Source organism: Apodemus sylvaticus, chromosome 3 (assembly GCF_947179515.1).
Source record: "Apodemus sylvaticus chromosome 3, mApoSyl1.1, whole genome shotgun sequence".
NCBI lineage: Eukaryota > Metazoa > Chordata > Mammalia > Rodentia > Muridae > Apodemus > Apodemus sylvaticus.
The window spans coordinates 57,270,400-57,286,144 of NC_067474.1; the positions used below are offsets into that span (position 1 = coordinate 57,270,400).

General features: G+C 44.8%; 1 protein-coding gene across 1 annotated transcript in view; it reads left to right on the forward strand.

Annotated features, from left to right (window-relative positions):
- The window catches only part of Reck (reversion inducing cysteine rich protein with kazal motifs), a 74,164-nt gene that overhangs the window by 43,024 nt on the left and 15,395 nt on the right, over nucleotides 1–15,745 (forward strand). The window contains exons 10-14 of the mRNA XM_052176375.1: nucleotides 3,153–3,332; nucleotides 7,658–7,870; nucleotides 10,175–10,311; nucleotides 12,187–12,327; nucleotides 15,079–15,267. Coding sequence (XP_052032335.1) covers nucleotides 3,153–3,332; nucleotides 7,658–7,870; nucleotides 10,175–10,311; nucleotides 12,187–12,327; nucleotides 15,079–15,267 — 860 coding nt within the window. The remainder of the gene's footprint in view (nucleotides 1–3,152; nucleotides 3,333–7,657; nucleotides 7,871–10,174; nucleotides 10,312–12,186; nucleotides 12,328–15,078; nucleotides 15,268–15,745) is intronic.

Consider the following 15,745-nt stretch of genomic DNA (forward strand, 5'->3'; position numbering starts at 1 on the left):
GTGTGTGTCAGGAGTAGTAATTCTGGGACAAAAGATCTGCCACAAATAAATGAGGAAAGATGTATTTCAGTTCACTGTTTCGAAGGTTTTGGTCCATAGTCCTTTGGCTCCATTGGCTTGATCTGAAGAGAAACAGAATATCCCAGTGCAGGGAGTTTAGGATCAGAGCTGCCCACCCAGTCACCTACTCCCTCTAGTCAAACTCTCCAGCTAAACTCAACCTCCTAAAGGTTCTGCCAAAATAGGGTTGCTGGCCAGTGACCAATCCTTCCGCACATGAGCCTTTAAGGAATTATTTCCCATCCAAATCAGCACCATCAACTGGGCCATGATGGATAGTCACTTTCTATTGCTGTGATGAGACTCCATGAGCAGGGCAGCTTATGTGGGACTTAGAGGGTTGGAGTCCGTGACCATCACGGCAGGGAGTGTGGTAGCAGGCAGGCATGGTGCTAAAGCAGTAGTTGAGAGCGCATATCTTGAGATACAATCCTGAGCAGACTTGGGGGTAGGGTGGCACAGGTCCTTTGAAGCCTCAAAGCCCCTCTCCCCAATGGCACACCTTCTCCAACATGGCCACGCCTTCTAATCCTTCCCCAACAGTTCTACCAACTGAGGACCAAGAATCCAAATACGTGAGCCCATAGGCCATTCTCATTCAGACTACAACAAAGGTGTAACAGAAGTTTGTCTGTGCACAGAAAGGGGCCCAACATTACTAGGATATCCTGAAGGGAAAATAAAAATATTTTATTTTAGTCTCATAAAATTGGATGGACCATTACAAAAATAAATTATGCCTAGGATAATCCATCAAACTTTACCAACGATACAAAAGAATCTAAACAAAGTCAATTGAAAGGCCTAATTATAAGTAACCAGGCCATATAGTTACAGAGATGGATTCCATACACAAGTTAATAAAGGTATTATATTAGTGAGAGGGGTGCTGAGAGTGCTTCAGCCCTCACAGCAGTAAGTTTCTGTCCGCACTGAGTGGCTGGGGCTTGGGATGGTTTTTGTTGTTGTTTGCTTTGTTTTGTTTTTTGAGACAACACCTCTTTAAGAAGTCCTAGCCGCCCTGAATTATTTAGACCAGGTTGGCCTCAAACTCGCTGACTCCACCTGCCTCTGCCTCCCAAGTGCTAGGATTAAAGGTACTGGCTTGGTAAACACAGCCAGCTTGGTTTTGGTTTTGAAGAGTGTTACTGATGTTTTTTTTTAACATTTATTTAGGAGGGAGTCTGCTGTAGTGCATGTGGAAATTAAAGGTTCTCTCCTTCCACCATATGGGTCCCAGGGATTGTTAGGTTGGCAGCAGGACCTATTACCTGCTGAGCTACCTTAACAACCCAGGGTATATGGTTTGTTGAATGCTTTCAATTTCATCAGACTTGACCTTTCTGAAACCTTAGGAAATAATTGGGGAAATTTATATAATTTCTGTTTTAAATGTTAGAAACTAACTCTGAGATGTTGAATGATCTATTCAGGGAAAATATAGAAAGTTAACAGCTAGAGAAAATACTGACTTCCTCTTCCTCAAAATGTGCATGCTCCTGAGAGAACCAGGGTCTGGTCTGTTTAATGATACTTCATCACCAGTGCCTTGAAGAAGCACGCACATAAAGCTGTGCTCCAGACACAGAAGAGAGGGCAGCCAGACTGCAGAGTGGCGAGACGTTCTGTAGGTCAGCGTTTTAGAGCAATGCTGCTCTTCCAGCCAGCCCAGGGTCAATTCCCAGCAACCACATGGCAGCTCACAACTGTCTGTAACTCCAGTTCCAACAGGTCTGATGTCCTCCATTGGCAACCCAATTGGCAACACACATAGTGCGCAGACATGCATGCAGGCAAACATTCATACACATTAAAAAACAAACCCTTCTTCATAGGGGTATTTTTGAGTCAATAACTGAGAACAGTGGGAAATATTTACTTATAGTTTTGTATATTTCAATGATATAAAATTTGTATAGTGAACATGTATTACTTTTATTTTAAAAATTAAACTAATGAATCCAGTGCATAAAAGCACTTTGGAAATGTCCTAGCAGAATTGCTTTATCTGTAGAAACGTGTACGTTGCTTTACAGTTATGGAATACTTAACATCAGATGTTGTGGATCAACTGCAATAGTCTGGAGAGGTTTTGAGGGTCTTAAGGGATGTAAGTGACTTAAACAAACTTGAATCTGTAAACCCCACCCCATCCTTCCTGGTTGTGGGGATTGAGCACCCAGGCACATAGTCTCACGCAGAGTTACTATTGCAATGCTTCTTCAGTAAAGCACTCTGCCTTCTATGATGAGCATAACTAGAGGAGATTGAACCTTCGTGGAGGTAAACCTTGTGTTTTACTTTAAATACACATTGAGGAAAGGAGGAAGTAAGAAAGCTATGGGAAAAATAATTGTTCAGAACCAAGGATATACAAAACACCTTAAGGGACTGGAAAAAATGTAGTATTTGCCTTTGTGTTAGTCATAGCAAAGAGGTTGGGTGATTTTTCTTTAATTTTTGGAAATTTACTTACTGATTTATTACTGAATGTATTTATTTATTACTGGGGAAGAACGGGATGGGCATGCATACTGTGGAATATGTGTGGAGATCAGAGGAAACTGCACTTCATTCTTTCCTTCCAGCATTATGTGAGTTCTGGGGGCCAAACTCAGGTCCCCGGGTGTGCATGGTAAGCTACTGCACCCTCTCAGCGTCTTCAGTCTGTCCCCGGGATGAGTTTTTTTTTTTTTTAATATATACATTGAATTGTATTTTTATCTTGTGTGTATGGGTGTTTTCCTGCATGTATATCTGTACACCACATGCAAACCTGATGTCCTCCGAGGCCAGAAAAGTGTGTTGGGTCCCCTGGAGCTGGAGCTCCAGACAGTGTGAGCTGCCACCTTGTGGGTGCTGGTGGTCAAGTCCGAGTCCTCCGGGGGAGCACCACCAACCACCCTCAGATGATTTTTAAAAGGCCACTTTTCATGGAGAACATGACTTTTTTTCTGGTTCCAATTTCCAGCTAGTTAATTTGTATTTTTTTATTTATGTTCCTAAGAATAATTAATACAGTTGCAGATTTGCACAGATCTGATATTCATTGGGCTTCTCTCAAATGTTCTGCATTTATTCTTCTGTTTCAGGGAACTGTGCACGAAACTTTATAGCATGAGCTGGGGAAACACACAGAGTTGGCAAGAGTTTGACCGTATCTGTGAATATAACCCGGTGGAAGTGTCCATGTTGACATGTCTGGCTGATGTCCGGGAGCCCTGCCAGCTGGGCTGTGCAAACCTTACTTACTGTACGAACTTTAACAACAGGTAGGAGGATTGTTATATTTGGCAATAGAAACCGCACCGGCACTGGCTTACTTGTTTTAGATAAACCCCACTTTCTGACGTGCCTTCTGGAGGAAAAAGGGAGAAGCTGTGTTTCTCTCTGACTTCATTTTGAAATGCTCTGTCCCTTCTGCACGGCCCCTAGAAAGGAAGGATGATTGTAAAGTCTCTTCTAATCAGGAGATGCCTCAGGCTTCGGGAACTCAGAGAATACTCTGTGCCTTCAGTCACTCGCTTCTGCACCAGCGCTCATGGCTTCACTGGGAACGGTGGAGGTCTCCAGGCTTCTGCTCTGAGTGCCTGCACCGGCTGGTTTTGTGTGTCAGATGACACAGGCTGGAGTTATCACAGAGAGAGGAGCTTCAGTTGGGGAAGTGTCTCCATGAGATCCAGCTGTGGGGCATTTTCTCAGTTAGTGATCAAGGGGGAGGGCCCATTTGTGGGTGGTGCATCTGAGCTGGTATTCCAGGGTTCTGTAAGAAAGCAAGCTGAGCAAGCCAGGGGAAGCAAGCCAGTAAGCAGCATTCCTCCATGGCCTCTGCATCAGCTCCTGCTTCCTGACATGCAATGTGGAAGTGTAAGCTCAATAAACCCTTTCCTCCCCAACTTGCTTCTTGGCCGTGGTGTTTGTGCAGGAATGGAAACCCTGGCTAAGACAGTGCCCTTTTCTGTTTTCTTCAGCTGCTAACTGATATGTTCCAGGCTCAGATCTTGGCTCCTTATTTTTCTTACTATCCTGATACCTCAGGATACTCTGATTTGTTCAGTAAAGAAATATCTTTGAATTTTAAGCAGGTGATTCCACCCACCAGCCTGGTCTGCACAAGGAGTTCCAGGACAGATGGAGCTGCAGAGCAAGACCATGGCTTGAAAAACAACAACAAAAAAAGACAATTATTCCAGTTAATGAGTACTTTGCATATGTGAAATTGCTAAGAGTATGGATTTGTGCTAATATGTACTAGTTAGTTTGATTTAGCCATTCCACAATGTATACATATTTGAAAACATGTTGAATGCCATAGAGTTAGCTGTCGAAAGTACCTTTTTAAAAGAATATATGTGAAAAGTTTTGGTAGTACTAGTCCTGGCAAGTGTGAATGCAAATGTCTGTGGCAGCTCCCTCAGGCCCATCGGCATAGCTAGAGGAAAAGCCTGGCATGCATTTGAAGTGTGTTGGCTTCTCACTCTTTTCTGCCAGGAAGTAATCTGGATTAAATCTGTGACCCAGAAACTCTACTCTAAAGTGTTTATTGCCCAGGGTACATGAAAGCATATGTCCAAGGAAGTCCCCATGTGCCAGCATTATTTAATCTCCCATTTTAGGAGAGGACTCCAAAACATCCATCAGGAGACCGAGGAAAAACAATATACCATACCATGATGCTACAACAGTGGGGGAGTGTTCAGAAAAAAGGCAAACTCCTAAGACAGCCAAGTGTGAGTGGGCTCCTGGTCAGCCACAGAAGCCCAGTGCTCTCTGTGCTTCCGGGACATGACTCCAGGGACATAAGCAAGAGTAATCTAAGGATAAGCACCAGAACCCAGGGGCCTCAGGGAACTGCAGGGCGATGGAAGTGTTCTGGATCGTGTACAGGGGCCAAGTTTTGTTTTGGGGGTGGTCTTGCTGTGAAGCTCTGTTTGTTGTAGAGCTCACCGTGTAGACTAAGCCGATCTCAAACTCACAGAAATCCCTGTCTCTGCCTCCAGAATGCTGGGATTTGAGGGATGCACCACCTCTGCACCCAGTAGAGGCTTTAATTACATAGCTGGATACAGTCTTCAAACACTGTTGAACTGAATTTTCAATCTGTACATAATAATGTATGTAAACAACAGTAAATTTTGTTTTTATTAGAGACAAGGTCTCATGTAGTCCCTGTTGGCCTCAGACTAGCTACATCTCTGAGTCTATCCTTGAACTCCTCATCCTCTTGCCTCTACCTAGTACAGGGTTTACACCGTCATGTCTGCTTTAAAGTGGTGTTTTATATAAACTTAGTTATTTTTTTCCTCATCAGAAGATACTACCAGACAGTAAAAGGATAAGCCATAACCTGGCAGAAAATATCTGTACTACATACATCTGACAAATGACACATCTATAATACATGAAGAACCCTATAACTCCTCAGTAATCAAAGTTTCAATTTTTTATGATTTATTTTATGTGTATGAATATTTTGCCTGTGTGTATCTGAGTACCACATACATGGACCTGAAGTTACAGGTGGCTTTGAGCCATCACGTGGGTGCTGGGAACTGAACCTGAGATCTCTGTGAGATCAGCCAGTTCTCATAACCACTGAGAGCTATCTCTCCAGCCCCTCAACTTTTAAAAGAGAGACAGAAAGGAGCATTTCACAAAAGATAATCTTTATTAATAGATAATATCTAACAATAAAAAGTGACGGAAGCCATCTAGAAAGGCTCTGTTGAGTTTCCTGGAGACGGCCCACCGTATAGCATGGTTGCAGTGGCTGTGCTCCGGAGAGACACAGTCCCGAGACTTCGTTCCAGGATTGCTTCTCGCTGCTGATACGCCTTTCCCGCCGCTGTAATATACCCTAATGATTCCTGAGCCGGGGAGGAGGCCACGGGTGTGAGCCATGATAGAGCAAGGCCATGTGAGGCTGTTGCTTTGAAGTTACAGTGAGCTTACAGAATGAAACCCTGCTTTGAACTTACTATCAACATCCTTCTGCACCTCCCCTTTGTGTAACATTCTATCTATGAGGTCATTTTATAAAGAACTTTTGTCTAAGAAGGCATAAAAAAGCTGAGAGAAAATATAAAGTGTGGCTGTTGGGCTTTGCTCCATCCACCAAATGTGTATATGTGTCTGTTTATATGTCTGTAATGCATACTTATATAGGTATATGTGTACATATATAAATGTGTATATATGTCTGTTTATATGTCTGTAATGCATACTTATGTAGGTATATGTGTACATATATAAATGTGTATATATGTCTGTTTATATGTCTGTAATGCATACTTATGTAGGTATATGGATACATATAGAAGTATGCATGTGCACTTGTGAAATTGATGAAACAGGTGGTCAGGCCCTACGTGTGTGTGTGTGTGTGTGTGTGTGTGTGTGTGTATGTGTGTGTGTGTGTGCCTGTCTTTCTTTCCTTTAAATTGCCATCAGCTTCTGGTCCTCAGAACAGTATGAAAGAGTTACCAGGCCAGAAGTCATCAGACTTTGGCCTTCATTTGTCATTGTGTCCCACCTCAGTACCTGACCCTGACATGGCTGGCTCCCGGCAAAAAAAATAAAATAAAATAAAAAAGGAATAAAATGCTTACATATAGACCAACATGTGTAAATATCAAAAAGATTATGTTTTAGTGACTATCCAGGCCCCCAAAATAGAAAATGATTTCATTTATATGACATTCTAGAGCAGGCTAAAATAATTTGTGATGTAGTGTGTATGAAGACTGCAGATCACATGGGGATTCAGCAGGGTACAGGTACCACTGGGGTGATGGCAGTGCTCATTACTGATTTACACGCCTGTCTATGAGCCAAGCACGTGTCACATCCAACCTAGTTTGTACACTTTGGTTTTTACTTATACCTCAGTTTTGTTTGCTTGCCTTTTTGTTTGTGTTTGGATTTTGGTTTTCAAGACAGGGTTTCTTTGTGTAACCATGGCTGTCCTGGAACCAACTCTGTTACCAGGATGACCTCAGAGACCCACTCCCCATCCCCCTTCCTCCACCCTTACCCCCAGGGCTGGGGTTAAAGCATGTACCATTACCACCCAGGCAAACCTCTGTTTTAAAGACACTCATTTATTTTGTGAAATAAAGTGAAATGGTCAGGATGGTAGTCCTGTCCAGAGCACCTTGAAGTTTTAGCCTGCTTCAGAAGAGCCTGTGTTACATTAAAGCACGCAGTGTCCTGATGTTAGCGCTCCGTCGTCTTCAGCCACTTGAAGCTGAAAGCCTAATATGGGCCTTATACGCTCTCTAAGAAAATCGAGGAGCTGGAGAGATGGCTCAGAGGTAAGAGCACTGACTGCTCTTCCAGAGGTCCTGAGTTCAATTCCCAGCAACCACATGGTGACTCACAACCATCTGTAATGGGATCTGATGCCCTCTTCTGGGTGTGTGTGAAGACAGCGACAGTGTACTCACATAAAATAAATAAATAAATCTTTACTTTAAGAAAAGAAAAGAAAGGAAAAGAAAAGAAACTGGATTTTCCTGATATGTGGATGAAACAAAAGTTTAGCCATTGTCTCTATCCAGGACGTAATCTGTCTCCGTCCCTTCCGGCTTTTCTCCAGGCCAACAGAGCTGTTCAGGAGCTGCACCGCTCAGTCTGACCAGGGGGCCATGAGCGACATGAAGCTGTGGGAGAAGGGGAGCATAAAGATGCCCTTCATCAGCATCCCCGTCCTCGATGTGACCACCTGCCAGCCGGAGATGTGGAAGGCCGTCGCCTGCTCCCTGCAGATCAAGCCTTGCCGTGGCAAGTCCCGAGGAAGCATTATCTGCAAGTAAGTCATCCAGTCGGGGAGTCCCGGGTGACCTCCCTGATCTCCTCAGCCTCCCTTAGAACTCCCTGCCCTGGCCTGCTCTCCTCCCCCACATGGTACTGTCACACTTTCTCCAGGTCTGCTTGAAGGATGCTCCCCAGTCTTTGCCTGAAGCCTGCCCTTCGCTCCTGTCAAATACCAGACATTCTTACAGTCTTCCCACATTCCTTTGCTGATAGTAATTTATCTCTAGTGCAAATTCCCGTCAAACGTAATGTGTACTTTATTATGGAATCTAGTTCAAGAAGCAGTTTCTAAATGCCTTTAGTGCACAATTATGGTTTTATACTTTAAAATGGTTTATTACATTTATTTATTTAGTGTTTATGTGTACAGCTGTGTACAAATGCATCCATGTGTACACATGTGGCCATCAAAGGACAACTTGGGCCAGAGTGTGGGGGTGTGGGGGGACTCAGTGCATCCCAGATTGAATTCAGGTTGTCAGCCTTCACAGCAGGCGCCTTCCTGCGGCCCTATTTTCATCCGTTTAGGAAGGGAGGACAGGGTGAAGGCACACCACCTCAGTGACGGCTGCCGTTTGCAGGGATCAGGCTCCTTGTGCTCCGGGCTTGGTGGGCAGCACTTCAGCTCACTGTGCCGGCCGCCTCCGTCTCCAGCTGTCTGTGGTTGAGTTGTATTCCCGACGTGCATTCCACGTGACTGAGGGATTTTCTCTCTGTGCGATGCCTTTCCCTCCTGCTCGCCCTCCTCCGCAGCCACTGTTCTGTCTTTATTGTTATCCGGTGGGAGGCAGTGGCCAGCCGTCAGGTCCTGTTCCGAGGAAACAGAGTGGTTTACTTAGGAAATCTAAGGCAAGGCCAAGATGACAACTGCCTGGCGGGAGAGCAGATGCTCCTGCACAGCCTCAGCGGCTCCTCAGGCATCTGTTTTCAAAAGCGTGTCCAGGACCAAGTCCTAAGCCCTTGGCCTGTGGCTCAGAACTGCTCAGCTCAGGTTATTAACCATCCAGATCATTTTTATTTCTTCTTATTTGGTTTAATTTTGATTTTGGAGTCTTCCTGTCTCACTCTATAGTCAGGCTGGCCTTGACCTCATAACAGTCCTCCTGCCTCAGCCTCCTGAGCAGAGATTACAGTTATGAGCTGCCATGCCTGGCTTCTAATCAGTTTTCTGACATGACTCGAGAATGAACTGAATAAGGGAAAGGTTGCGGTGATAATAAGTCAAAGGTCACGCACGGGAAGGATGTGCTCACACCCGGGAAGGATGTGCTCACACACTGGAAGGTCACACACGGGAAGGTCACACACGGGAAGGACGTGCTCACACATGGGAAGGATGTGCTCACACATGGTAAGGTCACACACGGGAAGGTCACACACGGGAAGGACGTGCTCACACATGGGAAGGATGTGCTCACACACGGTAAGGTCACACAAGGGAAGGTCACACACGGGAAGGACGTGCTCACACATGGGAAGGATGTGCTCACACACGGTAAGGTCACACAAGGGAAGGTCACACACGGGAAGGTCACACAGTGGAAGGACGTTCTCACACACTGGAAGGTCACACACACGGGAAGGACGTGCTCACAGGAAGCCTTCACCTGATGAGTCAAGGCTCTACTCAAGACTGAAGGGAACGATTAAAGATGTATGTGTCTTATGTGTATCAATGTTTTGTTTATATGTATGTATTTGTACCACATGCGTGCCTGGTACCCACTGAGGTCAGAAGACCCCTAGAACTGGGGTTGCAGTTGGTTTTCTGCCACCATGTAGGTACTAAAAACTAAACCCATATTCTCTGCAAGAGTAACAAGTGCTTTTAACTATAGAGCCATCTTTCTAGCCCCTAAACAACAACAACAACAACAAAAAGTTGTAAACTCTCTGGTTGTTATAAGCCAAACACCTTAGCAGTGACAACTAAAAATGAGAAAGGGAGGAAAGGAAGGAGAGCGGAAGCAACTGGCGCAGGCCTTGAAAATGGCCTACACTTTGCAGAGCAGACTAGCCTGGCTCACTGTCCTTTAAAGGTGGGAGGAGCTACAGCGTGCTTGGGGCCGTACACAGGGCCTGGAGCAAGGCCTTTGGTCTCAGATTATAGGAAGTTAGGCTTTGGACTTACTGTGTAGTTAGAAGTTTCCTGGAACTGCCCTCTGAGCAGACTTAGTCCTCCCTTCCCAGCTGGGCGAGCTTGGCAGGCAGCGAGAGCTTCTGAGAAGTTTGAGAAACAGTATTGACCATACAACATGAGGCGGAGCCATGCATACAAAATGTTCTTTTTTCTTTTAAGATCAGATTGTGTAGAGATCCTCAAGAAATGTGGAGACCAGAATAAATTTCCTGAAGACCACACGGCTGAGAGTATCTGTGAGTTCCTGTCCCCTGCAGATGACCTGGAGAACTGTATACCCCTGGACACGTACCTCAGTAAGCACTGAGTGGGTTTGACTTTAGAGTTCAAGTGCTTCTTTCACGGCCTCTGCTCTGTTCTTTGCCTTGGATGAAGATGTATTGTTTGATGATACCATCTACATTAGTCACTTTCTTGTTGCTATGACAAAAATACCCAACAAAGGCATTTTAATGGAGGATGGGTTTACTCGACTCACAGTTCAAGGGTACAAGGTAACCATGGCAACAGGAGTAGGAGGCAGGAGCATCGGGCGCCTGGAACCAAGAGGCTGTGCACTGCTCACCTCTTCAGTCCAGGTCCAGGTCTCCAACTCATGGAATGGCGCCGTGCAATAGGGCAGGGCTAATCTCTCACCCAGGGGTTCAGAGTTTTGTCTCCTAAGTGATTAGATTCTGTCAAGTTGTCATTGTCATCTTAAAACGTATAAGCAGAAGTTGTATTTTATCTTTCGGAGGAAATATGATCTGTTTAGCAGTCAGCAATTATAAAGATCAGAGCAGAGGACAACATCATCAGAAGTCATTGTTGTTTCCCATGATGTGACCAGAAAGTGGAATTTCCCCTAGGAAGCTGTCAGGTTTTGTCATCTGTGTATCAGGACCTGAGCCAGGTAAAGCTTGGCCTTACCACAGAGAAGAGAAGAAAGAGCTCTCCCTTGGGCTCACGCAGGGAAGTGGAACTTTTCTCACTTCTTTAGTTTCTCCCTGCCAACACTTCTGCCAAGAGCCATGGCTGTAGATTGGTATGCCTGTGGGTGAGGGAGCACTTTCAGAAAGAGCTCCTTAGCAGTGATGAGACCAGTGAGGCCATGCCCTAAGTGTTAGTGCTGCCACCAGGGGGCGCCAGTGCCATAGGCCGTTGGCCAGCCGGGAAGCATAGTTGCTTCTCTGCCAATGACAGAGCAGTTAGAGAAGCACAGGAAAGCTCAGAAGCAGGTAGGCCAGGGTGCTGACGGTGGTGCAACAGGCGTCTCAGCCTCTCTACCCTCTGCTCAGTCCCTCCCTGCACTGTACTGTCCTGCACTGTGCTGTCCTGCACTGTACTGTCCTGCACTGTACTGTCCTGCCGTGGCTGCTGGTGTCTGTCCAACTCGCTCGAGTTGGCAAAAGGAACGAAGTGGGGGAGAGACTTCTCCTTAATCACAGGAGACACTTAGAATGTGTGGAAAACTTGGATGAGTGGTCTTTTTAGCTTTGGGCTTATGGCCACCTTGAATAAAAATAAGGATCTACTAAACAACTGGAGAAGACAGGGTGGTGAGTGTATAACTGGCAGTATCCGTTGGGCTCTCAGGATGGAGAGACTATGTGCATGTCCTAGCTTTTGTGACCCGTACTGAAAAAGAGCAAGTGAACCCCTGTGACCTCGGGAAGATCCCCTCCCAGTTCCAGGTAAAGCCGCCCAGAGTAGAGGGCCGAGTGAGAAGGCTCCCGCAGCCTCTGTCTCCACTGAGGATCAAGTAAGCACATCAGTGTATTCATGGTGCTAGCAGCGTTCAGCAGTGTGTGGAAGAAAACCAACTCATGGAGGGCAGGGGGGCTGATGGAACTAGAGGACGCTCCAGCGTGAATAGCAGCAGTCTCTTATACTACATGTGTGTGAAGTGCTGCTGTCCTGGGTCAGGACGTTGGGAGGTAGATATGACTGCTATAGGCTCGTGTCTCCATAACAGATGGCCGTTTATTATTTTATTATTTTTAAAGTGCAAAATGATCCCTCTTACACATAAACCTGTATTTGATCACCATACCCCAGATATGTCCCATCTCTGAACTGCTGGCCACTGAAGTTATCTGGGTTTGTCTTTTTCTCTTCCACGATGAAGCCAGGTAACCTGAAGAGGTGCTGTTGTTTGAGATCGGTTGTACTGATCAGTTTTTGGTTTTCAGGGCCAAGCACTTTAGGTAACATCATAGAAGAAGTGACTCATCCCTGTAATCCAAACCCTTGCCCAGCCAACGAGCTCTGTGAGGTGAACCGAAAGGGGTGCCCTTCTGGAGACCCCTGCCTTCCATATTCTTGTGTTCAAGGTAAGAGATGGCGCTGTGAGGTGATGTGAACATGGGACATGCTGCTGGCCCGTTCTTGGAGGACTGGTCGCACTCCCACTTACAGGGACACTCTCTGTGCTGACTCTTTGGGTAATGTTTAAGGGTTCCCTACCAAAAAAATATACTTATGCAAATAAAGACACATATGCTGCGATTTGTCTCTTGCTATGTATTGTAATGCTAAACACTGGCTCCCGAGGCCTGGTTACCCCCAGGGATGAGGAAATCCTCCTGTACACCAAGCGAGGCTGTGTGACCCTGCTCCTTAATTTAAAACTACTCAGGACTTTCCAACCATCTGTAACAAGATCTGATGCCCTCTTCTGGAGTGTCTGAAGACAGCTACAGTGTACTTACATATAATAAATAAATAAAATCTTAAAAAAAAAATGTTGATCTTTAAGCTCTCTCTGCCCCAGCTGCCCACGGCCATGCCCCCTCCCACCCCATCATTATTTAAAAAAAAAAAAAACTACTGGTGGAGTAAAGATGCCACAGCCTGTAGCTGGGCAGAAGAAAGGTGGGCAGGGCTCTGGCTTCCGGGCTCGAGGTCTGAGGCAGAGACCACCACGAGGAAGAAGGAGAAAAGGTGGAGAGAGGAGAAGGGCTCATGAGAACTGGCCAGTCAGAGTAAGATCGGCTCAGGCAGAACATAGCAAGTCGTATCTCGGGGTTATTAACAAGGAAGTAGACATAATAGCTTAGAGGGTAGACTCTGCCCAGCTCTAGTGCTTTAAGGGTTATCATAAATACAAAGGTTATGTTTTTTATCTGGGAACTGTATGATCAAAGAAACACCCGGTTGTGATTAAATAATTACCACAACACACATAGAATTTCAGTTGCCATTTAAATTGTAAACTAATGCTATCAATACAAATGTGACTGTCATAATGAGTTCTATAGAACAGAAAAGAAGCTTTGGCCAGCCATTTGTACCTGCTCTTCTATGCTGTAATGTTTGAAAACGTTGTTCGTGGCTTTCTCCTCCTCTCTGTAGCACAGGGAGAAAACATCTCTGTAAGACTGGTGTGGGCTGCAGATGTGGCCCTACAGGGGCTCCGCCTAATGGAAAGCCTGGGACTCAGTCCCCAGCACCATATGATGCTGATGTATCAGCAGGAGGGCAAGGTTACCCCAGCTACACCAAGGATCTGATGCCAGCTTAAGCAACAGGACACCCTATTTCAACAAAAATACAGAGTAATGTCAAAATACAGAAATAGCTGGGCATGGTGGCGTACTCTTTTAATCCTAGAACTCAAGAGGCCAGAGAGAGAGAGTGTGTGTGTTGATAGTTTCTCTGTCAGTTGTTCAGAATATAGTTGTAGGAACATGATTTTAATCTGTCTCTGCTGAAGATGTTTATCATGTTAGAATCAACATTTTAAAATCTTAGAAGTAAAAAGGAGAAGTAAAAATATTGACTCAGCATGGTGTCTGAAGGACTGTCTGCTTGAGTAACACGGCAGTGTGTCGGCTCCCGAGAAGACGGGGGTGGTCTAGCTGTGGACAGTGAGCTGCTCTCCACTCAGACCGCTGCTGCTGCATGGCTTTGTCATTGTGCTGCAGGTCAGCCAGTGTTCTCCTTACCAAGAAAATGGCAGGGTCTCTAGTCTACAGTATGTAATTGCAACAGTTCCAACCTGTTTTCTTAAACTCAGAAAGCCCATTTTATGATAAATTGAAAATGTATTACCTAGAAAATGGGTTTTCCTTAAGCCCATCCAAATACTCAACTTTTCTTTGAATTTATAGTAGTATGCTTATATTCCATCACTAAAAATTGTCCTGGCCAAAATTAGTCTAAAAATAGTCAATTTATATATTTTATTTAAAACATTTTGTCATTTTTTTCAAATATATTTAGTCCACAGAAGTAGAAAGCTACACTGTTTTTGCTTGCTTGCTTGCTTTTTAAAGAATTGTTCGCTTATTTTATGTGAGTACACACTGCAGCTGTCTTCAGACGCACCAGAAGAGGGCGTCCGATCTCATTACAGAAGGTTGTGAGCCACCATGTGGTTGTTGGGCATAGAACTCAGGAACTCTAGAAGAGCAGTCAGTGCTCTTAATAGCTGAGCCGACTCTCCAGCCTCCATTTATTTTTTGAAAAGTTCTCACTACACAGTAGCCCAAGCCATCCTCCTGCCTCAGCTTTCCAGTTCTGGAAGTACAGGTGTATATTACTGTACTTGGCCAAAGCTATGTATCTTCGTAGTATTTTTGTACTAAATTATTTGGGGTACATTTCTTAATCATGCATAAGACATGGAATTTTCATTTGAAAGGTTTGGTTTTTTTGTTTTGTTTTTTTGTATTTTTGTTTTGGCCAGTGAGCAAAAGCAATTTATTTTGATAAAAATTCTGTAATATAATCTTTTTAAAAAAAAAACATGTATTTATTTTTATGAGTTTGAGTGTTTTGCCTGCATCTATATATGCATACCATGTGAGTGTAGTGCCACAGAGGCCACAAGAGGGTGTCAGGTTGGCTGGAGCAAGGAAGGTTATGCGCCACCACGCAGGTGCTGGGTAATGAACCTGGGTCCTCTGGCTGGACAGACAGTGCTCTTAACTGCTGAGCCATCTCTCCAGCTCTGTAACATAACCTTACAATCTTTAACAGCTACAGTCCTGGAAGACATCTATAAAGTATGCCTAATGTGAAACATTGTCATAGACAATATTATCAGTTCATTGTCCCGTTCTTTCTGTATTTTTGTACAGGCTGCAAATTGGGAGAAGCTTCTGACTTCATCGTCCGCCAGGGGACACTGATCCAGGTGCCGTCCTCTGCGGGGGATGTTGGTTGTTACAAGATCTGTTCCTGTGGACAAAGTGGCCTTTTGGAAAACTGTATGGAAATGCACTGTATCGACCTCCAGAAGTCTTGTATTGTTGGAGGAAAAAGAAAAAGTAAGTCTTGAGGATGCTCGTGTTTGGTCTGATTACACTGCAAACTTGATTGTCTTCACTTTGCACAAAGAGTATTATGAGTTCTTACTCAAGAGTGCAATCTACACATCATGTATTCCAGGACAATACTTTTCAATCTTTACAGAATACTGAGAGTTTGGGGGGGATGTTTTGTTTGAAATAGGATCTTGTGATATAGCCCAGGCTAGCCTGGAGCTCACTACATAGCCCAGGTTGACTTTGAATGTGCAATAATCTTTCCTGCCTCTGTCTTCTAAGTAATAGGGTTACAGTCAGGCACCATCACAACCAGCAAGTGCTAGGACTTCTAAAGAGCCCTCTTGGAAGCCTCCCAAGAAGGGCCTGCTTGTAAATCTCTGTGAACTCTGTGTGCCAAGCACAATGCCAAGTCTTACCTCACATTTTCTCTTAATCATCCGAGTTCCTCCTTGTGTTGGCATTGTCATTATTGCTACTT